Here is a 27638-nt window from a genome sequence, read left to right on the forward strand (position 1 = left end):
AGGGTCTGCCAGTTCTTCTTTTCTTCTTGCGTCTTCTACAAGTTGCGCATGCTCTCTTTCCTGCTCTTGCAGCCTCCCCTCGGCTGTCCGGTTGTCCACGTGAACATCCCCAGGTCTCCCGCCCGGTCCTTCATGCAGCATGGTCTCATGGACACCCTGGTCACTGTGGGCTGTGACGGCTCCCTGGGGGTCCACGGCTGGCTGCCTTACGACCGGACGCGCTCTTACCCAAACTACTTCACCTTCGAGCGCGACCCTGCACTGCAGAACCCCAAGTATGGGCGCATGTGCTGGCTGGGTTTTTGCCACGTAGCCAGTGTCACTCATTTTTGCGCTTCTAAACTTCAGCTGCTGTTTAATGCAGTGAGGAACTGGCACTCAGGCTGTATGTCATGCTTGGCAGCCAATGATAGGTAGCACTGTTCTTGCTGTGTGGAATAAAATGAGGCCAAATCAACTTTGTGTACCTCTGTGCCGCTGCAGAATGGTGAAGCCAAATGGGAAATGCTTGGAATGTGCAGGAAGTCTGACAGCTGCATTCGAATGCATTGCAGCGTTAACAAAATGCGGAGTCATTTGCGTCGCTCAAATTTAGCTTTTCTTTGGGCGACTTGGCACATTTTTAATGGTTTAGCAGTTCAGAAATGATAAGAGCATGGAGAAGGGAATGCAAACGGACACAGCGCTGTGTCTGCTTGTTATCCCTTCTTTATGCTCCGTCATTTTTGCGCTGTTTAATCCTCTTTTTAGAGTTGTAAGTGTGTAGTGAGCAACCGAATCACATCAATCCCTCTCCTCACCGAGTTGTTAAGGTTCAGCAGAACCCCGGCTGTGGGGTGTTGTTTCCAGTGGAACCCCATTTGATTGAACTTGTGAAATGCTCCAATTCCAGGAGTGCCAAGAAGCTGTCCGGAGTGTTCCAGCCCGGGGCCAAGGTGCACAGCCGGCTGTTTGTGCTCAGCTCGGACGGGAAGTTCCTCGTCTCGGGGGGCCACTGGGACAACAGTGTGCGTGCCTACAGCCTGCTGCGCTCAAAGCAGGTGGCACACGTTGTCCTGCACAAAGGTTAGTGGTGCCCAAGGCCTCAGTGCGGCTTTCTTCTTTTCTGAGGTGTGGTGATTGACTCCAGAGTCATCATCTACAGTCTAAAGTGGGCAAAGTATAATCACCCAAACAAGGGCCTCCATTCATGAGCAAGGTAAAAACATCATCTGTTGCGATTCCCTCTTCTTTTTTTTACCTTGTCTGAAAATGGCAGAGTGCACGAGGAGGTAGCTGGAGTACTTTTATTGTAGTTACTATTGGTCTTGCTTGAACTCAACTTTATCAATAGTGCCTGTCAACTCATTCCTACACGTTTTTTTATTTTTGGCATTTCATGGTGCACTAGATTTTAAGCTGATGGTGATACCATTGAGACAGCGTATCGTGCGAAATGGGGCTGTTTGTTTTGGTATTGCGTTATTGCTGCCAATTTGCTGCTTTTAGCCCGTTTGTCATTGGGAAAAGGGCACTTATTTGGACCTGTAGGTTACATTGAAACACCTTAATGAGATTGTAGTGAGCGGTCAAAGCATCCCTTGATTATTTTATTTCTTTCTTTCTCCCGAGGAGTCAGATACGAAGGAGAAGATGGTGCAGAAGGTTTGCAACCAACTTTCTCATTTGCAGATGTGGTCACAAGCCTTGCCACGGACACCTGTGGAATGTATCTCATGAGTGGCTCACGGGACACGACTTGCATCATCTGGGAGCTCAACCAACTTGTGAGTAGCTTTCGAGGGAGGTGGGGGGCCTTAATACATGTTTCCCCCTTGCCTTATTTTTATCAAGGAGTGCTTGTGTTGTTTGTCTATCCACATGAAAAAAAAAAGCATTTTAGCGGTTCACCAGCATGGCAGGTGTCTGCTGTAAAGCGTCTCAACCTACTTGCAAGATTTCCTAGGCCTGGTTTGTTTTTACTCATTTCCCTAAACTTGACAGTTGCAATTCGGACAGGTCTCATTCCCTCAAAATCCTACAACTTACTTTGGTGTCATGCTAACAATTTCATACACTGGTGGATGTTGCGCTGAAGCACGCTGTGTACCTTGGGCCTTGGGGGGTAGAAAGGATGAAGTCTGATCACTCTGCACATGAAGGCATGTTTATATGACAGCACACTAGTCGCTCACGTCTCTTAACTAACTGAACAACCAGTGTCAGACTGCAATCGTTTGCCTGGCCTCAATGCGCAAGTTATCAGGTATCGAGTGCACTGAGGTACGTACCCACCGCAGCTTTGTTACCCACTCGAATGTGAGGTCAAAGCACGGCAGACGATGGAATGCACTCGGGACTAGCCGTACAGCCGGGAAAAGGAATGAGAGGAAGAAGTGCGAATGTGGCCTTTCTGCATCCAAGCTCTCCTTGGTGCTGTTTTCTTGACAGGGGTCAGGAAGTTTTCTCCCCAGCAAGCCATTCCAGGTACTGTGTGGACACGACAGTGAGGTTACCTGTGTGGCTGTCATCACTGAGCTGGACATGGCACTGTCGGGATCAAAGGTATGGAAAACCATGTGCCACCCCGAGCACCTCTCACGTGTGCCCCGAACGAAGGCGACACACATTTTGATTAAGTGGGGGAGGGGAGGGGGCAATGCTTTCTCCTTCAATGCTTTTCTGGTCACAGAATGGTAGAAGTTTCATTCAGGCACAAAATCTGCCCACTGGGGGCACTCCTGTCAATGAAAAGGCTGCGCTGGCCTTCTGCAACGCTTCCTGGCCGGCTGTTTTTCCATCGGCAACACGCCTACATTTCCACCAGTAAAAACTCGAGCAAACTATGCATATTTTTGTGTCAGTTATTGTTGCGTATCTTAGCTGCGAGATAGCGGCAAGACTACGCGTGTTACAGAGGCATGTTGTGGTGTTTGTTGGTTGCGACAGGCACGGCTAAGTTTCGCTTTTGGAGGGCGGACATTTGGCGTTTGCGGTTTTGGACTAGCCTTTGATTTGCCACCTAGTTGATACAAGTTACTAGCGCCTGAATTAAAGCAGTATACAGCCGTGGGCGACCTGGTGCACTTTGCAAATAGACATACAAACCCGGCCTCTTAGCACGTTGGTTTAGCGCTGTATCTGCTTGGTTTTATGGTGAGGCAATAATAACTACAGTTGGAAAGTGAGCATGGACAGCAGAAAATAACGCTAAAGAAGTAGAAGCGGCACAATGGGCACATGGGGGGTGGGGGTGTAGTTATTACAGCCTTGACTGCTAGGCTGGGCACACAGGTACGGTGTCTAACAGATAAAAACTCACACGCAGAGCGCCTGCAACCCACCCACCCGAAGGGCAAGTTAAAGAAAACAAGACATGCAGGCCCAGCTAGCCGTGCCCGGCTTTTCCAGGGCTCGAAATAATTGATTGGATTGTCAAAATCTGGCAACCGCAAATTTTGCATGTGCTATGCAGATGACAGGAAGCTTTGACCACTGCCTGGCTGTAGCAGGCGTGTGCCAAATGCATGCAGAAGAAGTTACACAAGCTCACCGCGGCTGTGCTGTACAAGTATTTATTTACATAAGTTTGTGGTAATAGCAGGATGGATGTAGGGAAATGAGAGACATCATACAAATATCATAAAACACATACATATGGTAGCTCCTGTTTTATTGTTGTTAGGCGATGACAACTGACGTCATTGTGCGGGTGGCCGTACTCTTTGGCTTTGTCAGGTATGCCGGCAGGTTTTCGAATATCCAGGGGATGGCGCCCACGTGGAACTTGGGCCTTTCGCACTGCAGACATGGATTGGCCATTTATTATGAACCCATCGGCTCGAATAATGTCCGTGGAGCCAAAATGTTTTTCACACACACGCACATGCTTCAACTCGAAACTGAAAATGTCCCCCTCCTGTTGTGGAACGGCTCGCTTCCACCTGTCGTGCTGTTTCAAGTCGCTAGAGAAGCAGAACAGCAAATCTTTTTTCCTGTGTACTTCAATAGCTAGTGCGGCAACCAGGCATGCCGCACATCAGAGGCATCGTAGTTGGCATAATTTGCCCTTCGCGATGAGTGAACCAAGGTATATCACACAACAAACACCACAGCAAGATTGCGACCTGCCGCACTGCCAATGCGGCCACAGCCGTTCAAGCCGCCTGGACCAGACTCACAGTGCCACTGCGCGGGAGCTTTAATCAACATATGAAGCTCGCTCATTGCGTTGTGCAGAATTTTCGGGACCAGAAAAGCATTGAAGGACTTTGGGAGGGGTAAAGTGGTGGAATTTTGGGTGTTCATTTGGACACAGCTCACTGCAGCTTTTTCTATTCTTCTCTAACACCACAGGGAGTTGACACATTGTACGGGATAACAACGAAAATTTCCTAGAATTTCAGCTTGCTGCAGAGAACTTGTGTTCTGTCTGTGTTCAGAAGAAGAATTCACTTGTTAGTGAATGCAGAAAGTGGTGTGAGGTGTTGTTCTGGTTTGAGTAAAAAAAAAATTAACTGTGGGGGCAGTTGAAATGCCGGGTCTGCTTTTTTGTTATGATTATGCAACGCGGGAGTGTTTACTTAGCTCAAAGTGCATCAAGTACTGAGCTTGTTACACACAAGAGCGGTGTATCGAGCAATGTTGTGGCACCCAGAATGCGTTCTCCATTTTTATTTGTAAAAGCGGGAGATAATGACCTTTTAAATGCCACACTCTCCTGATTGCAGTTGATGTTCCTTTTGCTGTTTAATGAAAGCCATCCCAGGGCATCGGCAGTCGATTGTTAGCAGTGATGCACTTTTTGCTGCCTTCCAGGACGGCACGGTGAACGTGCACAGTGTGCGCGAGGGCCACTTCCTGCACACGCTGCGGCTTCCCGGCGACATGCCCGAGCAGGTGGCGCTGCTGTCCGTCTCCCACCTGGGCTTCATCTGCGTCCACAGCTGCCCCGACCCACTGGCCCTGCTGGTCAGTGTGCGGCCACAGCTCGGCCACCTAACTAAAGCGTGAACAGGACACGGGGTCCATTCCGCCCTCGGCCAAGTTAAAGCAGCCTTGAAGGCAAAATACAAGTTTGGTTCATTAAGAGGGCGCCTTGTCCAGATAATGATGACGGCAATTATTGCAAGCTTCAAACAGATAATCAAGATATTAAAGAGAAAACGTGAAGCAGTGGCGACTCCCCAGCCACTTTTCAAACATTTCCCTAAGGCATCACAGAACCTTGTTTGTGCGATTGACTGGCACCAATCTAAGCCACCACCCAGAAATAAGACTGGGTGATTGTAGTGGGGCCTCTACTTTCATTTAATCACATCACTTCAATGCTAATACAGTAGAATCTCGATGATACGATTCTGGGTGATACGAATTTCGGGATGATACGAATTTCTGAAAAGTCCCGGCAAAATTGTATTGTTTGCAATGGGAAAAATTTCGGCTGTTACGAACGGACCTGCGCGGCCCGGCGGATCATACGAACGAGCCGGCGAGGCGCCCGACTGCCGAACAAGCAAGTGACGGCTCTCTCTCCCCATTTGTCACTCTTCTTTCTCCAGAAACGGCCGGGCTGTTGTTTTCTGCTCGCGAAAACGCGCCCCGCACGCCCCATGCGCGCCGCGAAACCTCTCGCACGCTGCGCGCGCCGCGGCCGGCGGCGGCAACATGGCGGCGGCTTCTTCCGCGAAGTGGCACGACCGCTTGAGCGACTGCTTCTAGCCGCTCAATAAAATGCCGCTCAAGGCAGACGCGAAGTTTCTTTTGCAGTAAAGGAGCTGATAACGTTGGCGAAAACGGTACTATAAAACACCATTCGCGCCGCTAGTGAAAGCGCCCATAAAATATCTGCCGGAGTGCTAAGCCTAAACATCTCGGGCGGAGCCAGCGGGCTTTCTCGAGCGTTTCGCAAGTCGTCAGCGTCTTTTTCTGACCGAGGTAGGAGATACCGCGGGCGCGAAATCGTCAATGCGGCCGTGAAAATACAGCGCGCGCAAAGCCAAGGCGTGCGAATCGCGTGCAAAAACGCACCATGTGGTCTACGCTTGACTGTTGCGGCGTGTAGCGAGCTTGGACACCGGGAGTGAGGAGACAAGCGCGAAGCTAGGCGAAGCGTTACGCGCTCCAGAAAGGACTGCTTTGTGACGTGGGGGTTAAAAAAAAGCAGAAAAATCACGGATTTGTTCACGTGAAAGTAAGAAAAGAAATAAACGAAAACTTTTTTCAGCGCTCAATTTTTTGGTCTGTGTTGGTTCATACGAATTGCGGATGATACGAATATTTTTCGCGGTCCCGCAAGATTCGTATCATCGAGATTCTACTGTATAGCTATGTTTTTAGTGCTGGGCCACATCACATCACTCCTGCCCATATTATGTCACTGTAGTGTGACATTTGCAAGGTACCAGAAGGCTAGTTCTTTCAAACTGAACAAAGTTGTATTTGGTCTTCATGGCCTTTTTAATGCGATTATAATGCATAATTGCAGGTGATGAACATACTTGTATAGATGGCATTCACTAAAAAGTCTAGTGGGCGATTTCTTCGCTTGGCAACACTGGAAACCACCGCTGTGCCTGAGCATGCACTTTGTGCCCTCACCTCGCAGAAAAAACAAAACAAAAAAGAAACACCGGCCTGCATTGTCTGCCCCGTTCAACCCTATTTCCGGCTGTGGCGTTTTAATTGCACTCACATTATGTGATGACGCCCTACTTGTCCTTGAGCACTTCGCATCACCGGAGAATGAAACTGCAGCTGTGAATGAAAGAGACACGGCATGCAAAAGGCCGACAGCCACAGTCACCTGCGACCACGGATATCGCCAGAAAAGTGCCTTTTAATGTGTGGTTGAGTACAAAAACCAGAGTGGTTTTGAAAGAATGTTTTACATGTTTGCCGATTTAAATACGATGGTAGCGTGCATGCGAGGCTATCTCCCGAGCCGTGCCATGCTCGCACTGCCCAGCCGGCACAAGCACTGGCGAATCGCAAGCGCCCTGTAAACAAATCACTTGAGTTTGGCTTCCACACAGTAAAATTTTCAGCCGCAATGTTTCTGTTGTTGTCTTTGAACAGGTGGCAGGCCTTGAAGGGGCAATCGGCTTTCACTAGCATACACGTGCGACTTGGTCCATCATGGTGCAGTTGCATGCGTTTGTAGGTTCTAAAGCTTTTACCGCTCTACGTAGTCGTGGGACGATTTCAACTGTGTCTGGTGATATGTAAATTGTATGGTACTGCACGGAACAATATTTGGTGTCGAGGTATTACTTTGCGTCCAGTGGGGCACAGTTTGGAACATCAAACAGCTTTGGCTGTTGTCACGTGCTGTGCTTTATTGGGTGCCAGCACGAATAAGCATCACCATCTTGTGAAGCTCGACGTAACCAGTGACACAGGATTTTGTGGCGTTTCCTTATCAACACAGATGCTTGGCGGCGCATGCACATGGTTGCCCGCATGCGTGCCACTCCAGTGAATACAACCTATATACTTGTATTCAACCTGCTCCCCTTCGTGTTATGTTTGCTACGTAAGGGGTTTCCTTCTCCCTATTGCTATGTTGCTTTGGCACGTTAAAGGGACACTGAAGTGAATTTGTCAAGCTCCCGTTTTTGCTTGCACTGCGTAGACTGGCTCAAATTAGCACACTTTTCATCGTTTATCCGGTTGACAAATCGGTAATTATTTTACAAAGCGCGAAAGAAGAAAAACTACCATGCGCGGTTTGCGGCGGCCGCACCAACTAAGGCTGTGACGTTGGGAGGAGGGGCGCCGTGATTGGACGATGCCCAAGATTAGCAATCACACAAGTTTCAGTTTCGGTTCTGTAAAACATAACCAATGGCGTTGTTGGATGGGCATTCTCAATATCTCAGTAATCATCGTACCGCGCTTCTGCCATGTTGTCGGCTGTAAAATGCACAAGATAAGCCTCCCAGGACGGCTTGTAGTCGTAGCATTCACTAGCCGAGACCTACGCAGTGCATGAACGCCCTCCGCGTACCCGCAGCCGCCCAAATGTCATGCGCTTTTCCCCCATATTTGGAGCTTGCCTCCCTCATGCCTGTATCGTAAAAAGCGTGTTCGCACCAGGCCAAGGGTCTGTTCATTCTGGCCTGTGCCCACTGCCTGCAAGCAGTCGGTGCTTATGGCAACAGCACGCCAACGAGAACTCGCTAGCGTGCCAGTGCCAGCCTGCGCGCGTTTTGTGAACTAGTTCGTGTAGCCATGAACGTTGCGGCCCAAAAAAAGGTGAACTCAATATAGAAAACATCGGCGGAAAACAAAAAAGTTAACTTACAAAAAAAAAAGCACGTACCCGCGGGGGGGATTCGAACTCGTGACTTGCAAAACATTTGCGGTGACATACCTAACGCCCCAGACCACTAAGCCACGGAGCGGGACGCGAAGACCTTGCTAATATAGGGTATATATTGTATAACCGGTTTACACTTTTATTTAGTTTTGGCATTTCAAGCAGCTTAGGTGACTATTTGTTGTACTGCGATCGTTCAGTAAGCGTCGCCCGAGTTTCCACAGTAGCTCACGTCTAGCAATTGCATTTCGTAGACGGAAAAGCGTTCGCAGATGCGTAGTCGTGCTGCTGACCGCTGTGCTTGTTCGCCCAGCGCAAAAAAGTGCTTCCCGCACCCTAGTTTTACGCTGTACGGTAAAAATATCAGTTGATTTTATTTCCTTAGTACCTATATTGACTTCGCTGACTCTTCTCCCGCCTTCAAGAGGCCTTATATTTTCCTACTGGCGTACCAGTCAGCGAAGCGTCGCATGTGCGCTTGTGCAGCGCTTGTGTGAAGCGACCTTGACTTGGAGCTAGATACAGTTTACAAACAAACCAAGTAAAGAAAGGCACATTCTTCCATTCACAAACGTGTCCTGGCTTCGTTTCAACTAAGCGAACGAATTGCGACCAAGCAATTTTTTTTTAACCTCCTTGATTGCGACGACCCGCCGGCGGCCGGCGGACGAAACGCTGGGCTGACTGACTCTGTCGGCCGGGGAGCCGTGCAGTAGCGCAGCCGTGGCGCAGCCAATTGCCAGCTCATCCCCTCCTGACGTCACACGAAAACGCCACAGAAAATGGGCGAGCGTAAAGAGAGGAGGACAGCATTTTCGAATTAGTTTTTCTACTAAATAAAATTGCGTAAACGCGCCTAGAGTGGTCGAAACATGGCCTGGGGACTCCGGACTACAATTTGCGCTAGTAATCCCGCAGTGTTTACATATCACTTCAGTGTCCCTTTAAAGCCCACAATCAATCAACTCAGTCTAACTGTGTTAACTCAGTCTACAGTCTAACTCAGTCTTCTTTGAAGCAGGAAGGATGGGAGGCCCAGTGCCTTAATTTAGGAGGTATCTTTATCCCCAGAAGGCAGCCTGGAGCGAACTCTTGTGATGTACCTCCTGCCATGCAAGTTCACAGTGTGGTTCTTTTGTTTCAGAAATCTGGCTATGTGCTTCACCTGTACACGATTAACGGGAAGTATCTGTTGAGGAAGGAGGTGCCCAGGGCCATTTCCGACATGGCCATCTATGACGACTACCTCATCACGGGTGATGAAGATGGCTTGCTTGTCGTCTACGAGCTGTTTGGGTAAGCACCCTTGGCCTCTTCTGGTTCTACTGCTTAGCTTCTAACTCTGATGCGTTGCTCTAGAATTGACATAGTTACACTTGAGAGCACACCTGCAAGGGAGCTAATCAGAGAACAGTACTAAATAACAGGCATGTGCAAATAGCGATTTTTGCCTTCAAAGCGAAAACAAAGCAAATACTAGTCATTTTCTTTGAATAGGCTTGAAGTGGATAACTCGAATAGTTGTAAAAACTGTAACAATGAGCATCACAATGTCAACTGAATTGGCCATCCATTTTTATGCAAAACATGGAACACTCAATGCACATCTTTCTACGCAATGCAATTCCAAGAGCCTTGAGATTTGGTGTGCATTTAATGCACTCAGCATAAGGCTCAAGCTGCATTTTTTGTAGTAGTTGTGTCATGCACGAGTGCAAAAGGGAACCTATCGTCTCAGTGTTCTTTTGGTTTTTAATGTGCCAATCACAATGCAGTTTATTCTTTTTGTTGGGCTCGTGCGGGTGTTGCAAAAAAAAGCTTGGCGTCTCGTGCACCGAGACATAAACTATGGCCTTTGCTGCTGCTGAGCAGCTGAGTGGCTGAGCGGCAGAAAATGCTGCTGAGCGGCAGATGTTGTGGAATTTAGTTCACGGTGACACTCGGCTTCTCTGAACAGCGTCTGCGTCCGGAAGGTTGAAGAGTAAACATAGGAGGCACTGGCTAACGCCCAAAACTGAACACTAATCAACGTAAAGATCTATCAGCTGCAAAAAGAGAATGCAGAAAAATTTGCAGGGAATTCTTGAAAAACCTGCTGGCAAAAAATTCTAAAAATAGGGAATTTCTGAACCTAGAAATGTTTTTTTTTCTCCCCAGTATGGGACATCACTGCCGATGGGCCTTTTGCAAGCTGTGGTATACATAGCGTATTTACTCGAATCTAGGCCGGTCCCGATTCTAGGCTGGCCGCCAAAATTCAGAAAGTCAGTAAAAAAAAAAAAAAATTCCTTTGAATGTAAGCCGAATGCAAAAAGGCACTGGACAAAGACTAGAATATGCACTTTATTTTTTGCGGTGCTTGTTGCAGCATGTTCAATGCTCACTTGCGGGCTGAACTCGAACCGCGAACCACTTCATAAAACGAGTGACCCAGCCCCTGCTGGCCTTGAACTGAGCCCGCATGACGCCTCGAATGTTTGAGATCTCCTCCACCTTCGCCTTTATTATCTCCGTCGTCACAGGCATTTCACTCTTTCTTTGCTGCTGGGTAAGGTCAGTAACTTCCTTCTTCACCTTGAAGTGTCGAGCTGTCTTGGCTCCTGTGAAGCTCATTCGCTTGGTGGTGCAGTTGAAAAGTTTGTTCTGCTGCTTCTACCATCCGCACACGTTCTTCTCATTGACTCTGAGGTCATGCTGTGCTTGGAGGTTTGAAGTTCTCTTGGCCTCCAAGACTACCTTCGACTTGAAAGCTGCAATGTAGTGGCACCGCTTGGTGGGTGCCGTTTTGCCGCGAACACGGGCGCTTCTCGAGGTCATGCGACGACGTACACAAACAAGCACGGAGCGCTGAGAACTGGGTTCGCAACATCTGGTTTACAGCATTCAAACAGGCAAAATGGAGCCCGAAAACCATAGAGTTCTGAAAACCCATTGAAAACCTGCCAGCTGCAAGCCTGTAGCCGCGAGATGGCGTTGAGTGTCTAGCAGTGGCAAGAAAGCTGCATCCTCGAATCTAAGCCGACCCTCAACTTTCGTAAACGACTTTTTAAAGAAAAGTATCGGCCTAGATTCGAGTAAATACAGTACTAGCCACTTGAGTCACCGAGTGCACCAGCACAAAATTCATCCCAGATTATGGGCACCCCACATGCTCATTGAAGTTAGACCATAAAAGCCACCACATTCTCTGTAAATTTCACTTGGTTCACTTACTGAAGCAAGCTGTTTTAGCTTGCTTTAGTTGAGGGTAGTTTCACTTTAGGTCCTTGTTTTGAAAAGTGCAGCTGTGCAGGAGGCATCCTGTTACCTCGCCCAGGCTAATGGCCTTGTGGCGAAGGCAGCGTGCTATGATGTCACTGTTTTGAAGGCTGTTGGTGGAGGCAGTGCACAGTAAGGTAGCCGACACTCGGTGTGTGTCGGCTACTTAATTAATTTGACATCCACGACTTAAAATGCACATCATAGACACAGGTGTAGCTTTGGCACAATTAGAATTTGATGCCTGTTGTTTGTTGAGCTATTTTTTCCCTAAGTGCAGCTGAAGAAAAATGTGGCGGTGTTCTGCTGCGCTTTGCCCTCTTCTATTTTAGGGCACACTGGGAGGTGTGTATCTAACGTCTCTTTCTTCTGCGGCTTGCTTTCAGCTTGACTGAGAAGGTGTCGATGCCCCTCTGCTCACCGATTTTGACCGTGGCTCGAACGCCATCGCACTCGCACCTCATCTGCAGCCTCAGCGACGGAAAGCTGGTCGTCATTGGAATCTCGACATCGTCGCTTCGTTCCCCTTAAAAAAGTTTTCCCGCTCGTGGATCGAGAAAAGCACCCCGGGCATCCTGTGCCCGAAACAAGTGATGAGAAGATGGACGAGGAGCAGTCATTCCTAATACTTGGCACAGGCTGCGCCATTTGGAGCTCCTCACATGCTTTGCTCTCTGATACACTGTGAGCAACCGCAGTTCAGCACAGAGGGAATTGGGGTCCCGCAAAGCCCTGTACTAACTCCAACAGTTTTCTTCGTATTGTTATGTTTTGTTGACAGCACTGGTTGTGAAATGGCAGCGGAGCGCTCCTGCTGTCGCTTAATTTACACAAGGATGTTGTGTGTGCACTGCTACGAGGAGGCGACGGGCCCGTAACTGCAAATAGTGCTTTGTCGTGTTGCACTTTGCACTGTGTTAGATCACTGATTTCAGAGGTACTCTTCTAACCATATGTCAGCGATAGATTTAGCCCTTATTTAGAATTACTGTGATGTGTTATGCACAATCGTTCAAGTGTTCAGAACAAGGCACCGCTGTTGTAGTGATTGTTTGGGTGGAGTTTTGCGTTTGTGGTTGATGGGTTGATACAAGACCGTGAAAATGTGGTGGACATTGTTGAGCAGACGTGACGTGAAGTTGGAGACTTTTTTTAAAGTAGGCTTGTTTTTAGGAGGAAGTTTTTGCTCGATTGTGTGCTGCCTGCTTTCCTGTCTTCGGGGCAAACTCTTTGATGTAAGTGTAGTTATGAAAAACTCTTTGTTGCATTTTTTAATTTTAACCCAATCGTGTTACAAGTGACGAAATTATAAGGTTAGTTGCTGTTAGGTTGTACAGACAACTTCAGAGTATGATAGCTGTAAGCAGTGAGAGCAGGCAATTGTGCTTGATAGGCTGACTGGAGAAAAGAGTGCTTCGAGGTATGACTTTTTAAATGTTTGATACGCTTGCAACTGTGAACGGCTTAATGAACTCCCATTGTTCGTGGGCAGGGTTTTGCAGTTACTGTTGCAACGAAGTATTATGCGTGTTTGAAAACGTGCTGATTTGTTTTGAGTGAAATAGGGTTGCTCTGGCATAGCTTCATTTTGAGACGATAGCAAGGAAGCATGTGCTCTTACAGTTTAGAGTACTGAAAATACAGTGCCCAGACCACAAGTACACATACGATAACTAGGCCTTTGTGCATTCAAATGTATCTATAAATGATAGTCTGTATCTATAGCACATTAGTACGGTCTAGCACTCGAACCCGTTTCGAACATTTTTACATGTCGTTTAGCAGATGCTGGCTGAAGAACTTTGTTCTTTCTAGGCCGTCTCGCAAATGTACATTATTACCCAGGGGAAATGTTTGCACAGGCTTATGAGCATAGTATACGTTTGTTGCATAGAAAATAGTACTACAAGACTTGGTATGCAGTCAGGCCACTGTGGATAGCAGACTAGGTGAGGCCATGAAGAAACGCTACGTGAGCGTTGTAACACAGACTCAGTAAGAATGTTATAATTGTGCTTATAAAGCGCAAGTAAAATGTTGCATATACGCGGTGGTGCTAAACTAGGCTGGAAGAATTTGTAGTGATGCCTGTTATTGGTGAGTGTAATTGCGACTGTAGCACACAGTTCAGAGGTAGACCATTCTTTGCAACAATTACTTTATGTCTGAACCGGTTGAGAGCTGCCTCTGTTTAATCTTCGACAAGGTGTTGGCCATTACGGTATGCCTGTCTCCAAGAACCACACAGAAGGGTCTCACCAACTGCCCTGGCAAGTCACCTGCGCATTGTGTTCAACGCCCAAATGGGTTCCGTAGGCGTCGTACTTATGCACAGCAACGAGTCTTCAAGTGGGAGCGTTTCTTGCGACTCTTGAGTGGCTCTGGTTGTGCAGTGATTTTCTGTGCTGAAGCCTTCTTGTCGTAACATTTTATGCAAAATTATATGCACACAGGAAACGTCTGATGTGAAAACAGTCAGGACAGGCTCATAAGGAACGTGTTTTCCAGGCAAGAGTTTTGCGCGTAACAGTTACTTGTTGTGTTTTTTTATACTAATGGTTGTTATATGCATCTACATATATATAAATATATATATATATATATATACACACTTATATATATACCAGTTGGAGTTTATTGTTTCATAAGATGAAAAGCCTCGTTTACAGTTTACTGTGTACATTTGTGTAAATATGTGATGGAAGATGCCGGACACTGCAATCTATTTAATAGACATATCTGAATAAAAGCTATTGCAATCGCAGCAGTGCTTTGCAGTCTTTGCATCGGCCTAATGAACCAGGTGCACTATATGCAGAAAGCAGCATTTGCTGTTGGTGTTTCGGGGCCAGGAACTTGGGAAATTGTCGCTTATCAACCCATTAATTTGCACGCGAAGCGTGTGCCCATGCCTGCCTTCCATACCGTGCATTTTTCTGCACCACCTGCAGCAAAAAAGAGAAGAAAGAGAAGCTTTTGTGCCCATGAGCTTTGGACTTGAAAGTGTGCAACCTTGAAAAATGAGCTGTTCTCACCCGATGGGCTTGTCCACCAAAGCCACGCACACTTGTCGGAATACCAGCTATCAAAACCTTGTGGCTAACCCTCTTCTGGTGTCTCAGCTTGCATCATGGTCTTCTTTTTCATGGTTGCAAGAACTCTGAAAAAAGGATTAACTCTATTGGGATTTTCTTTTAGATGCGAAGCAGCTTATGGTCTAGCCTGTTCCCTCCGCCATTGTGTGGGCGCTGTTGTGCGGCGTCCACACCCCCACCACGCATGCCTGGCCAGGCACCGCTGATGATGATTGTGGCAGGATGCCCCTACGGATTGGACAACCAAAGAATTCATCACGAGATAGCTTTGCGTTCAACCACCGTCGTCATCTTCCCGTAGGGGAACCCTGAGTACCACACCCCCACTGCGCGTGCCTGGCCAGGTACCGCTGATGATGATTGTGGCAGGATGCCCCTACGGATTGGACAACCAAAGAATTCATCACGAGATAGCTTTGCGTTCAACCACCGTCGTCATCTTCCCGTAGGGGAACCCCGAGTACCACGCCCCCGCTGTGCATGCCTGGCCAGGCACCGCTGATGATGATTGCGGCAGGATGCCCCTAGGGATTGGCCTACCAAAGAATCCATCACAAGATAGCTTCGCGTTCAACCACCGTTGTCATCTTCCCGTAGGGGAACCCCGAGTAGTATGCGAGGCATTCCTCCTCTCCTCTCCGACGCTCCTCTCCTGGATTGCGCAATGAATGGCAACGCCTGTGGCTCTGCGTGCGATAATGCGAAGCAGCTTAGGGGAGACGCGATGGTAGCCGCTGCATACTCTGCTGGGGCCGCCACTGTAGCTCCACGGTATAAATGACGTGCGCGCGCGCTCCGTTCCCCTCATTCTTCTCCCGCAACGCCGCGATCGAACTGAAAACTAATGGGAACTTGAGTCGACCCCATGGCTGCTTCGCATACTACTCAGGGTTCTCCTACGGGAAGATGGTGAAATTTTTTTTCTCTCTGTTGCATCTCAGCACTACCAGTACCAAGAACTCTTTGCTGCATTCTTTTTAGCACTTTTCGAATTCCCGTTACTGTCATTTAGCTAATTCTTTTTCTGTATAGCTAAGGATGCCCGAGTATGCTGGCATATCTACAGGAACAGTCACCGCCAACAAGCGCCCACTGCCGCATGCGCATTCATCTCCACATACACTGACTCCTGTGTCGTTAGGCAGAGCACTCAGTTGCGGTTTTGCAGCAGACTTTAAAGCCATCAGTTATGGCCAGGTCACCACTGCTGGCCTGGGGTCGGTTTGATGCTGTGACTTAGTTTTTTTGACAATGCCAACGCACGCATATTCCAGCAGGAAGCAAAATTTCCAATATACCCTGCTGTACTGCATGTTCTCTGAATGATGGGACATTGAACCTTGGTAGCCACGGGTAAATAGCTGGCTTTATTACCTTGAACTGGCCTTAAAGTACGAGAGCACTTGCCATGGTGGTGATGCCCCTTGGTGAATGGCACCATGTACGTCGTCTCCCTGATTGTCAATTACTGTAGATGATGATAAAAACCGCCAAGATTCCACGAAGTAGTTCAACAGCGGGTTCAACTCGTTATTTTAAAGACTAATACAAAACACCTCCATTCCATCCAAGACTTCAAATTGCCTCTTGTTGAAAAGAAACACATACGTTGTTGCAAACATGAACGGCATTCTGGTGCTTGTTGAGTGTCATTCTAAACCTTTGTGTGAACTGCCAGGAGCAGCGCTTCACAAATTCCGGTATATTAATTTGTGTCCCATTTGTGTACCTTCGCAGTGGCCAAACATGCACTGGTTTTCACTGCACACACAGGAAAGTATTTTTTCAAAATATTTATTTCTTCAAGGCAGTGACAAAATGAGCGGTTACTTGGACCCTTGCTCTTGGTTCATTCAACAAGCCAAGCCAAAAACACCTTGGCGCTGGTCTATCAAAAGAGTGTATAAAAATAGCTCAGATTTTTTCGCAGCTAAAGCCTCAGTCAAAATATATGTGAGAATATTCAGGAATAATTGCTACAAAAAACTATGTCCACCGCACATACAAAAAAAAATGTTTTCATTGGTTTTATAAGCGAGTATAAACTCGGGTATGCGTCGCAAATATCAATGAAGTAACAAATACACACCACGCTTCTCTTGAGCATCATTAAAACAAGCTAAATTATCCATAGTTTAGCAGACTGAAGCCCTTTTCACGGCGGCTATTTCAGCAGTCTTGTGAATGCAATTTGCCTAGCTGCAGTTGTCTTCATTGTAAAAGTAGGGACAACATCCAGAGCAGGAAAATTTTGCGGCACAAAATATTGCTTATAGCTGCTTGCACTGGTTCCACTAGCATTATCCTATTCAACTATTGTTGCTCTGTTGAATACTTGATCTGTACAGACCTGGTTCCACACTTGCATTATGTCGTTCATATATTTCTAGCCACTCAAACAAGCTGCCTTTATTGCCACGTCAGGATGGTGAAAAACTTAGTTGACCCTGGAGATGACGCCAGGTTCACGCAGAGACTAAAAGAGGTAGTTCAGACGCTGTCGAGGGCTGTCTTCATTTGCTATCTGCTCTCCCTTTCACACAATCTCTTGGGTACATTAGCAATGCACACACAGGTCAAAAGTGTAAAACTTGCCTTCTGCCTCGCATCTTTGCGTAAAAAACCCTGTTCACGAGAGCAAAACTACACAGCTTGGTGTTTCTTGGAAACAGAAACACGTTGCTTCAGAAAGCATGCACCCTGTTCACCTTGCCAAGCACTGTACACCCAGACACCTAAGCCTAGCACAGGCTTAAGGCTCGTTCACACTTGCAAGCGAAAGCGACGGGAATTCTGTCGCTTTGTCGCGCGGTGACAAAAATTGGTTCTGATCTCGGCAAAAACGATCGTCGTGCGACAAAGCGACGAATCTCCTGTCGCTCTCATCACAAGTGTGAACGGGCCTTTAATCCCATCAGCACACATACTCCGAATCCAGCAGAGCATTAGAGGCAAGGTCACGAACTGTCCAAGCGTTAAAACACCAGAGAATGCTTCACAAACAGCATGCAGTCTGTATTGGTCAATTGCAGCCACTGTCCGAAAACCGCAGGGTAAGAAATGGCCTGAGGCCCTTCGCCAAGGTGCCACTGTGGCCACCATACTTTCAGCCAATCACAGTGTTCCGAAGGAACCTTCAAATGCACTCGGATTGCGTTCGCTCGCCACTTCGTCGTAGCTCGGAGGCGGGGTAGCCCCAACGAGGCGATCGTCGTCGTCCACATCACTGGCATCTGCTGCCACTGCCAGTAGAAAGTCCGTGTCATTCTCTGCCTGAGAAGCATTAGTGCTTTGTGCAGAGTCGTTATGACTGCCCTGCTGAACCGTCTCACTGCCCTCCGGCTCGATGACGATGAGGGGCAGTTGGTCGCTGACGATGACGTCGCTCTCAGAGCCACCAAGCAGGTCGTCTGGCAGGGAAGAGTCTTGGAGGTCGATTGTCCCTGTGTCACTGAAAGAGTTTGTTCTACTGACCCTAGTGCTTCGTTCTAGACTGCCGGCGACCACACTTGGCTCCTGCCGCTCCGGCACTGGCGTTGCTAGCGGAATGGCATCAAACACTTGGATGGCGGGGGGGCTGGACACATTCGTTGACCGCAAAGGGGACGTGGTGTCGTCCGCTGGGGGAGACTCGCACAGAAGGTCCCTTTGGGTCACCGGTACGGAAGGAGCGGTGACCGCAGAATCTGACACTGCAGCTTCAGAGCTGAGCTCAGTCTGCTCGTCTTCTTGCTTTGATGGCAGTGCGACTTGAAGGCAGGTCAACGCAGCCGAGTAGCACGGATTTTGCGCCTCTGTCGTGGTGCTGCAAGGGGCAAAAGGTAGGGAACTGCTTTTAATAACCCGCACTGTAGCATATCAAAGGTCAGCTTAACACAGTTTCAAATGTCTTGTGCTTAGATGCAAGCATTCTTTCACAATTCTGGCCCAGCTCACTGCGAGAAGGCACTACCATTGCCAGCCCTCGACATACCTGTTGTTTGTTTGTGTGGTGGGTGAAACAATGGGCAGCAGGAGGTAGCTCTGGCCATTGATGTTCATGATGTGGTTGACTGGAACACCATTGGGTGGACTGCTCTGTGGACTTGGTGGCAGTTCTTCGCACCCAGGGTACAAAGGAGGCAGGATGTTCAGTGAGAGCTGGCTCACAGAGTAAGTGGCACTCAAAGGCGGAGCCGACGGCAGCGTTTCGCTGTTGGCCTGAAAAAAACAATTTGCAGCCAAAGGTAAGCAGGTTGCTTCAACAGCCTGGAGAGAGTCGATCGGTGCAAACTTGTTACATCAGTAACAAACACCCTCCGTTATTTTAAGGTTTACTGTTTGCTGCTGGTTCTAAAGCTGCCTATCCAGCAGGCCGTTGAAGCTAAAAGAAAAACCTGTATTTTCTTTAGCAAGTTAAAGGAAAAGCAAGTAAAGCTTTTCCATCAGCCGTGATACAGCATCAGTGTCGCTTTGGCATTAAAGGGACACTGAAGTGAATTTGTCAAGCTCCCGTTTTTGCTTGCACTGTGTAGACAGGCTCAAATTAGCACACTTTTCATCGTTTATCCGCTTGACAAATCGGTAAATATTTTACAAAGCGCGAAAGAAGAAAAACTACCATGCGCGCTTTGCGGCGGCTGCACCAACTAAGGCTGTGACGTTGGGAGGAGGGGGCACCGTGATTGGACGATGCCCAAGGTTAGCAATCAAACAAGTTTCGGTTTCGGTTCTGTAAAACACAACCAATGGCGTTGTTGGATGGGCATTCTCAATATCTCAGTAATCATCGTACCGCGCTTCTGCCATGTTGTCGGCTGTAAAATGCATAACATAAGCCTCCCAGGACGGCTTGGAATCGTAGCATTCACTAGCCGAGGCCTACGCAGTGCATGAACACCCTCCTCGTCCCCGCAGATGCTCAAATGCCATGCGCTTTTCCCCTATATTTGGAGCTTGCCTCACTCATGCCTGTATCGTAAAAAGCGTGTTCGCACCAGGCCAAGGGTCTGTTGATGCTGGCCTGTGCCCACTGCCCGCAAGCAGTCGGTGCTTATGGCATCAGCACGCCAACGAGAACTCGCTAGTGCGCCAGTGCCAGCCTGCGCGCGTTCTGTGAACTAGTTCGTGGCGCAGTGAACGTTGCGGCCCAAAAAAAGGTGAACTCAGTATAGAAAACATCGGCGGAAAAGGAAAAAGTTTACTTATAAAAAAAAAAAGCATGTACCCGCGGGGATTCGAACTTGTGACTTGCAAAACACTTACGCTGACATACCTAACGCTCCAAACCACTCGGCCACGGGCGAGCGCTGCCGACCTATTAGGGTTTGGATTTTGTCTTCACCACGGTACACTTTTGATCCAGCGCATACTTTGCACCACTCTAGCAATGCTCAATTAGAGCTTCCCTCTATTGTCAATTCCTTCTTTTCTTTTTCCACAGCAACTGCACCACGAGCAACGAAGACTAGGGTGAATGGTATTTTTTCACATATGAAAAGTTGCCCTAACAGCCCTAACTGAGGTCAGTAAAGCTGTGTAGACTGTCGTGCCACTTTCAGAACCACCCTCGCACAAAACAAGATGGGAGGTTGAACGTGGCACAATAGCTCCATACCATTCACATCTCTTCCATTCCCAGTCCCGAGGGCCCCCCAACTGACCATGTGCACGCCAACCCCCCGCTTGGCGTGGAGGGGCCTCCTTCCCCCCCGCTCGTGGCTGCAGAAGGGCACGGCGGCAGCAATGAGGACTAGCAGGGACCCGATGGCTGTCACCAGCAGCCAGTTGTAGTCCCAGTTGTGGAAGGCCAGGAAGATGCCGCCAATGACCAGCACCGACGCTACCGCACCCAGCAGCAGGCCCGTGCACGTCGGGCTGCTGCACCACAGGCAGCCACCCCGGCCACTCTCCCCCCGCTGCGGCATGTTGGGTGGCACCACCTACGGAGGCAAAGCAGAGGTAGTACAGCTTCAAGTCGGGGCACATGCACAACTTTGCACAAAAAATGGGTCAGCGAAGAACCATGGTTTGGCCTGGTTTTGCAGACTACACGCACAATGTCTCACGAAAGCTTCGCTACTGGATGACTGGATTCAGCCCGTCGCTTGTGCTGAAGACTGAGCACGCACAGAGACTGAGACCAAATGGCGAGACCAAGCACCAGCAAAGCAGCCATCAAACTATCGCCTAGTCACGCGGTACCGCAGCGGCAAAGCTTTGAGCAAGCGCTGCTGCAGTGCCTTTCCGCAACGGATGACATGGTGTGCTGTCACACTTGCCTCACTTGCGCTCCGGTGGCTCAAGGGTCATTGCGACACGATGAATGACCTTGTGAGACATGGTGTAGTAAAGCCTTTGCTCTAATAAACTTCTAGTGCCCCATTGTAGCTTGTTAATAGCTTTAGCATTTGCAGTGGAGCCCCAATTTTACAAAGTCAACGGGAAACGCCGAATGTTCGTATATTCCGTAAATGTCTTGCAAACTAGAAATTTATTTCATGGCAAGAAGGTCTGCTGGCCTTTGTTATGGCTGATAAGCAAAGCCATTACACACTTCCTACAGTTTAGAGTAACCATTACTGAAACAGTTAGCATTCAGCAAATCACATCAAGAGATGGACGAAATATACTGTGATACTAGCCGCTGGCACACAATAGGCATATTGCCATTCTTCGGCACATCCACTACACTGGCCAGAGGTTGCCAATTTCTGTCTTCCTGCGAGTTGTCTAGGTTGCATCCATGGCTGGGCTGGCATCACCGCTTAAGTAGCCACCAAAGCTCAGGTTCAGTGCAAAGGCGTCATTCTTTTATTTTCGTTTCGCACGTTCATTATTCAGAAAACCTTCATAAACTTGGGTGAGATGATCAGTATTGTTCATAACATCAAGTTCACAAATATTTTAATTGCTGTGGACAAACAGAAAGAAATCAAGTTTTTATTGTTACATCAGGGTTCACTGTACACCTAATCTGGTGGGGGACAAGAACTAACTTCAGTCAGAATTTTTTAAACTCACTCATGTCATGTTTTAACACATCAGTACCTACATGCACTTTCCACTTTTAAAGTGTTAGCTGTATGAGGCCAATGGCTCTCAACAGCCATGAATGTGCTGCTGAGAGTCGTTGCCCATTCTACAGGGGCCAGGGGCCCCCCGTCTAACTGCCACTGGATGGCTTTTTCTACCACCTTTTCATGTACCAAGGAACATGAAATAAAATCAAATATCAGTTGGTCTGCAGGTTTGTAAACTGCAACTGGTGGGTGTAGGGAGAGTGCGCTGCTTGCTCATATGCTTGCATACCTTTTTGCTATGAAAGAAGCGCATTTAAATCCAAAATTGCATTTGCATAATGCGCAAAAATGCAGCAAGTTTTAGACCCTTAAAGGGGCCACGAGGACAAAATACAAGTTGCGTTCATTAAGACGGCTGCTTTGTCCCGATCACAAAAATACTTCAACCTAGCAAATAATGGAGGTAAAAAAAAAAGAAATCAGACAGAGGAGTGGTTACTCGCAAGCCACTTTCGTGGCGAACTTATGATGGCACAAGAACTGTTTATGCTATGGCGGCTGCCGACCAAAGTTACTGCCAAGAAGCATGATCCTGTGATCGTTGTGGTGCTTCTCGTTCTATATGATCGCACCACTTCGCGCATTCAATACAGTGACAACTCTGCTTTCAGTGTTTCCCTTATTATGTCTCTGCTGACATTGCGTAGTGCGAAATATATATATATATATATATATATATATATATATCAGGGTGTCGAACCGGAACTGAACCGAAAAAAGAAATAACGGTTACCGGTTCATGCCGAAACGGTTTGACCCTCCATTGTTGATATTGCACAGTCAATGCAATTCAGGCCTTTTTTTCTTTCACGTACCATCAACTTCGTACCCGCTCGCGCACTTTCCTCTCCAGACAATTGAACATTATCACGCTCTATGTAACAACAGGGGAAATGAACGAGCACCAATGTAGCAATGGTCTGTTGCTGCTGGAAGCGCGAGCGTAGTGCAAGCTGACCAAACGAAATGTCATTATCGGCAGCTTGCAGGGGATATAAAATGACTTTGCCCTTTCCTAGCTGCGACTTTCTTGGAGCAATCAGGCTGAAGGAGTGCTCCACTGTGCAACAGCGAAAGCCCACCCCCGATGTGTGCAAAATGTTTGCATTTCGTAATTTTTTTAAAAGGTCCGACACCTGCAAATTGTTAATACTTGACAAGTGTGACCGCAGGAGCTGCTCAGTGGCTAAGCTGTTTGCTGCTGATGCAGTTTTGTCTCTTTCAGATCTGCTTTTTTCCGAAGGTGCACTTGTACTGACTGCCCAACTCGTTTCATTACTTCTTCTGCTACTCGTTCCGGAGGGGAGTACTGCTGTGGACGAATTAAAGAGAGTCTACCCAAAAAAGTCCCATCTCATGCTCCGCGCGTCAAATTTCCCTTTCATTTTGCAACAGCATAATCTGTTATAAGATTCCGCAATGTAGCACACGGAACGATGGCCAGGGATCAGGCGGTACGATGACATACTGATTGTAATGCACACATCCGGTATAGCTATCGCAAAAGGAATTGCAGTGGTCAGAGCAATAATGCAGTGACTGAGCATTAACTAAAGCTTACTTTTAACAAAAGTGTGGCTAACACATTTGCTAAGGTGACAGCTAACAAATTATTCAGGGTGACCAAATCATCTAATTTATTGTTAGTATTTATGTGCCTGTTGCAGGATTTTTCTGTTTAGTTACCAATATTAAAAATGTGCGCCATTGGTATTGAGTGCTGGTATTTGAACGCGCCAGTATGCAGGCCTAAATTTAAGGCTTCAAGGTTACCGTGATGGGCGATTCCATAGCGACGACTGCGATTTCAACAAAAAAAGAAAAGGGTAGAAAATATATCCCACAGTCATATCTCTTGGCAGTGGCTTTATGAATAGTCGCTAGGACAAGTCTGGGTCAGAAAGTCGGTGGTAAATTGTCGCCACTTCAACTGTTTTTCTAATATCTCGTAATTGTATAAAGTTTGCTTTGCAATTCCACTACTACCCTTGGGGAACAGCCGCATTTCGAATTCTTGTTTGTATTTTGATTTGACTGTCATTCTAAACAACTAAATGTTTTTTTTCTAATTTCAGCGATAATCCAACTCATCAAACCGGTTCGCGAACTGGTTCGGGAGCTTGAACCGGTTCGGTACGTGATTTTGTTGAACCGGAACGAAATGATTTCGCCTGAACCAGAACCGTAATCGCACCAGTATTTTTTCGGTTCAAGGTGTGTGTGTGTGTGTGTGTGTGTGTGTGTATATATATATATATATATATATACAACTTCTTTATCTGTTTCAATGACCTACCACATCATCCCCTTTGCTTTCCCGAGGTTTTCTTGACTGCCAACCCTTAGTTCTGTCTTATTTCAACGCGTCCCTCATTTCCTACTATGATTCACTATATATATACAGAAAGATAGCTTGGCAGTCTTCAACACCTAAGGAGTCATAAGGGAATGCTTAGGCTTGTTTTACTACGGTTAGTGAAGTTAACAAATTTTAAATTTACGTAACAACGAAAGAAAGAAAAACGCGCCCAGAGTGGGGACCGAACCCATGCCTTTTGAAGAAGGTTATTGAAACAGATAAGGACTTTGGAAAGACAGAAAGAAAGTGGAGAAGAATAAAAAATTACACCATCTTCCTGTAGGGGAACCCTGAGTAGTATGCAAAGCAGCCATAGGGTCGACTGAAGTTTCCATTAGTTTTCAGTTCGTCGTTTCCGTTGACGTTAAGCTTCGCATGCCTTCGTTGTATCAGTAGCTTCTCGACGTAGTTTGAATGAGTGATGGACATAAGGCGCGTTCGTAGCACATGCTCCTGTCTCGGTTTGTAGCGCAGTGGGAAGAGCACCACGCACCTCCCGTTGCGGCCAGAGAGTCGTGGGATCGAAACCGGGCGCCGCCTAACTATTTCTTTTTATAGTGGACTGCGGTGACATCAGCCTAAACGCTGATGGGGCTGAAGAGACGCGCATGCGCAGTAGAGTGCGGACGGCGCACAATGACGAGAGAGAGAGGGACACATCCCCGAGCATTAGATGCTTCGCATCTAAAAAGCCTGCCAGGTGGGATCCGAACCTACGACCTCCAGAATATTTTCCCCTCCAGAAGTGGAGGGGAAAACAGCCCAGCCGGTAGCTTAGTGGTCATCCAGAAAGTGGAGGGGAAGACAGCCCCGCCGGTAGTGTAGTGGTCATCGCACTAGACGCGTATTCTGGAGGTTGTGGGTTCGGATCTTACCCGGCGGGCATTTTTTCTCCACTTTCTTTCTGTCTTTCCAAATTCCTTATCTGTTTCAATGACCTACTACATCCTTCCTTTTGCTTTCCGAGGTTTTCTTGACTGCTAACCCTTATTTCTGTCTATATACACATATATATTTTAAATTTGTAAATGCACATTGGAGGCATGTAATTCATCGTGGAGGCATTATCAGGTGGAAACATCTGTAGATAATGTTACGGAATGGCAAAAGAATAAAGAACTGAAAAAGGCTATGAAAGCAACATAACCTTAATTTCACTAAAACAGACATAGACAGTTTCATAAACTGACGTATGATAAAAAAGGCATCTCTTTGATAAAACAGCCTTCAATAATCTGTCGGGGAACCAACCGTTTGGGCAAGCAATTACTATTAAATTCGATCTTAATGAGGCTACCAAAGTTTGTCAATTTTTTAAAAATGACTTCAGCAGAAAGAAACAAATGAATTTACCAAGGCTTACTAGGTTGAATTAGGTGATAAATAAAATTAACAGAACCAGTGCACCTGCAGAATCATTCCAGTGGACACTACATAAAACGAACTTGGGCGTGTCTTGCATTGTCCTTTACACCGTTGTGCGCACCTTCCTACACTTGAAGGTGAACAATGTATTGGTGGCCTCATGTTTCAAGCGTTCCATACCACAGAGGAACTTCTGCCTTTTGTGCAAAAAAGTTTTGGGTTCTTGCACTGGGAAGAGACTGCAGTATTAACCACACATTTGCTCTTTGTTTGATGACTCGCTCGCCAGAAAAAGAATAGGCTAGCATAACCAGAACACAAAGCCCTTTTCAAGAGTGCTTTCTGCCATTGATTGGGCCAGCGATTCCCGGTATTAAGGACACAATGCGCCCGCCATCAAGTGTCGTTTATAGCCGTCGTACGAGGGCCATTCACCCTTTATTCGAACCAATCAAGCATGTATTCTTCCCGCGGGTTCCGAACCGAAAATAACCCGCGCAGGTCCCTCCAACGGGCCCCTTCAGAAAAGCGAAAGCAGCCCGCCTGGCTTCTTCCTTCAGTTCTGTCTTTCTTCAAAAACATTTTTGTTTTTGGAAGAACACGTGTCTCTGTTTAGCGCCAAAGCATGTTCTTTGGAGTAACCGGATCTCGGTTCCCCTCTGAGCTCGACGAACTTCGTACTCACTCGTGCCTGTCTCTTGTGATCTATAGAGGGATCGAAAATAGTGCTCGTGCCATCCGTTAGCCGAACGCAAGACGGAACGTGGCAGGCCCCCAGCAAAGAAAAGTAAAAAAAAAAAAAAAAAAAAAAAAAAAAAAACACAAGGAAGCACACAATGCGGAACAGGGTAGAAGCTCCGGCTAACTTTTCCAGAGCGTCGGCGCTATTTCCGCTACGTGCTTTGTGAAGTGATCGGCAACGTCGGAACCAAAACAATGCGCATGCACGTGTTGGAAAACACAAGGGGTCTCGCGCGTTGTAAAAGTTTAATTTAATAAAGCGCACGTGCGACGGGAAACGATCATAACACTTTTAGAAGGAACACTTAACCCTACGCGTAAGTTTAGTGGCCACGGCCCGGTCTCACCGGGGTCGAGGACTGGGAAGTGACAGGACGGCGCCCAAGTGCTGCCGGTTGCGCTTCATTTAGCTGACCTCGTCTTGACCGTAACACGGTCGCGGGTCAAGTGCGCTGGCGACCGACGGAGGAGCGCCACAAGGGTTCGGCTGAGTCACAGACCAATCGCGATCTCCTATCACTCGCAGCGGCTCTTCCTACAACATAAACTGCCGCGCTGCCTATGAGTCATCGACATGTGTCCCTGAAGAACAATTGAGCCCGTACACAGTACGAATCTTTTCCTGGAACAGGCGCTTCCGAGGGGAGCGACAAGCGAAAACCGGAGCAAGCGAACGAGTCAGGGCGCGCACACAAGGGGAACACGAAGAGAACTCACAGGACGTCAACGGACGTGGCAGGGACGCCCGTGCAGGGGGCCACCGCTCCCGGAGCTTTGAACTCCGAGTGGGCAACGAAGAATGAACGCGCCAGCGTGCTTCGTCAGCGCGTACAGCCAGCCGACGATTCCTGGCGTTCCATTCTCCGACATCCGATGCAGCTTCGCCCAGATCGAGTTGCACCGACGTCTCGGCTTTGCGCCGTCAGGTAGTACGCCGTTGTCCGCAAGCGGTGTACACACAAACTGGTTTCTTCGTGCGAGAGAGCGTCGCGCCCCTCGAGTCGCTCGAACCTGCAGCAGCAACCGCCAGATCGTGCGCGCAGTGCCGCCGGGCCGCTTGATCCCCTCACGCCGCCGCCAGCTCAGCCGGTCTTTCGGAGTGGTTAAAGGGAAGAGGAGGGAACAAGAAAAACGAGCAAAAATGCTGCCGGCGTGCAGATGGAGAAGTTACGACCGAGAGCGTGACGGGTGCCGCCATCTATTCACGTACGAGCAAAGCACGCTGTGCCGCTCCGCTCGGCCCTCTCTGCTGCCTTCTTTCCCCTCAACCCCCTCGTGTTTTGCCACATGCCGCGGAAGCCTGGTGTTTGCCCGCCGCAAACCGCACGGAGGGCGCACACCAGCCGCATGGAGTTGGCTTTTCCCGTTAGCACGCGAGTTTGTTTTGAACTGGAAGGGCGGCTGGAACCGGTAAATAATATAAAATTTTTTTTCTGCTTGTTTTTCTGCCGTTATTACCA

The 27638-nt window shown here is 47.9% G+C and overlaps 2 protein-coding genes across 4 annotated transcripts in view; one reads left to right on the forward strand and one right to left on the reverse strand.

The window, feature by feature from the left end:
* Positions 1-14324, forward strand: part of LOC144170657 (neurobeachin-like protein 1) — a 90634-nt gene extending 76310 nt beyond the window's left edge. For all 3 annotated transcript variants that reach the window (XM_077700586.1, XM_077700587.1, XM_077700588.1), the window contains 7 exons: positions 73-275; positions 893-1065; positions 1672-1766; positions 2431-2544; positions 4798-4950; positions 9444-9595; positions 11944-14324. In XM_077700586.1, the coding sequence (XP_077556712.1) occupies positions 73-275; positions 893-1065; positions 1672-1766; positions 2431-2544; positions 4798-4950; positions 9444-9595; positions 11944-12088 (1035 nt within the window). In that variant the 3' untranslated portion in view covers positions 12089-14324. The remainder of the gene's footprint in view (positions 1-72; positions 276-892; positions 1066-1671; positions 1767-2430; positions 2545-4797; positions 4951-9443; positions 9596-11943) is intronic.
* Positions 14325-16427: 2103 nt separating this feature from the next.
* LOC144170658 (uncharacterized) lies at positions 16428-27381 on the reverse strand. The gene is made up of 4 exons (XM_077700589.1): positions 26896-27381; positions 20295-20573; positions 18626-18852; positions 16428-18457 (listed from the first exon to the last, which is right to left on the reverse strand). Exons 2-4 carry the CDS (start codon positions 20556-20558, stop codon positions 17767-17769), a joined length of 1182 nt encoding a protein of 393 aa, XP_077556715.1. The 5' UTR covers positions 20559-20573; positions 26896-27381; the 3' UTR covers positions 16428-17766.
* Positions 27382-27638: the final 257 nt, after the last annotated feature.

This window comes from Haemaphysalis longicornis, unplaced genomic scaffold (genome assembly GCF_048455015.1).
Source record: "Haemaphysalis longicornis isolate Haplotype H1 unplaced genomic scaffold, Haemaphysalis longicornis Haplotype H1 scaffold_2, whole genome shotgun sequence".
Lineage (NCBI taxonomy): Eukaryota > Metazoa > Arthropoda > Arachnida > Ixodida > Ixodidae > Haemaphysalis > Haemaphysalis longicornis.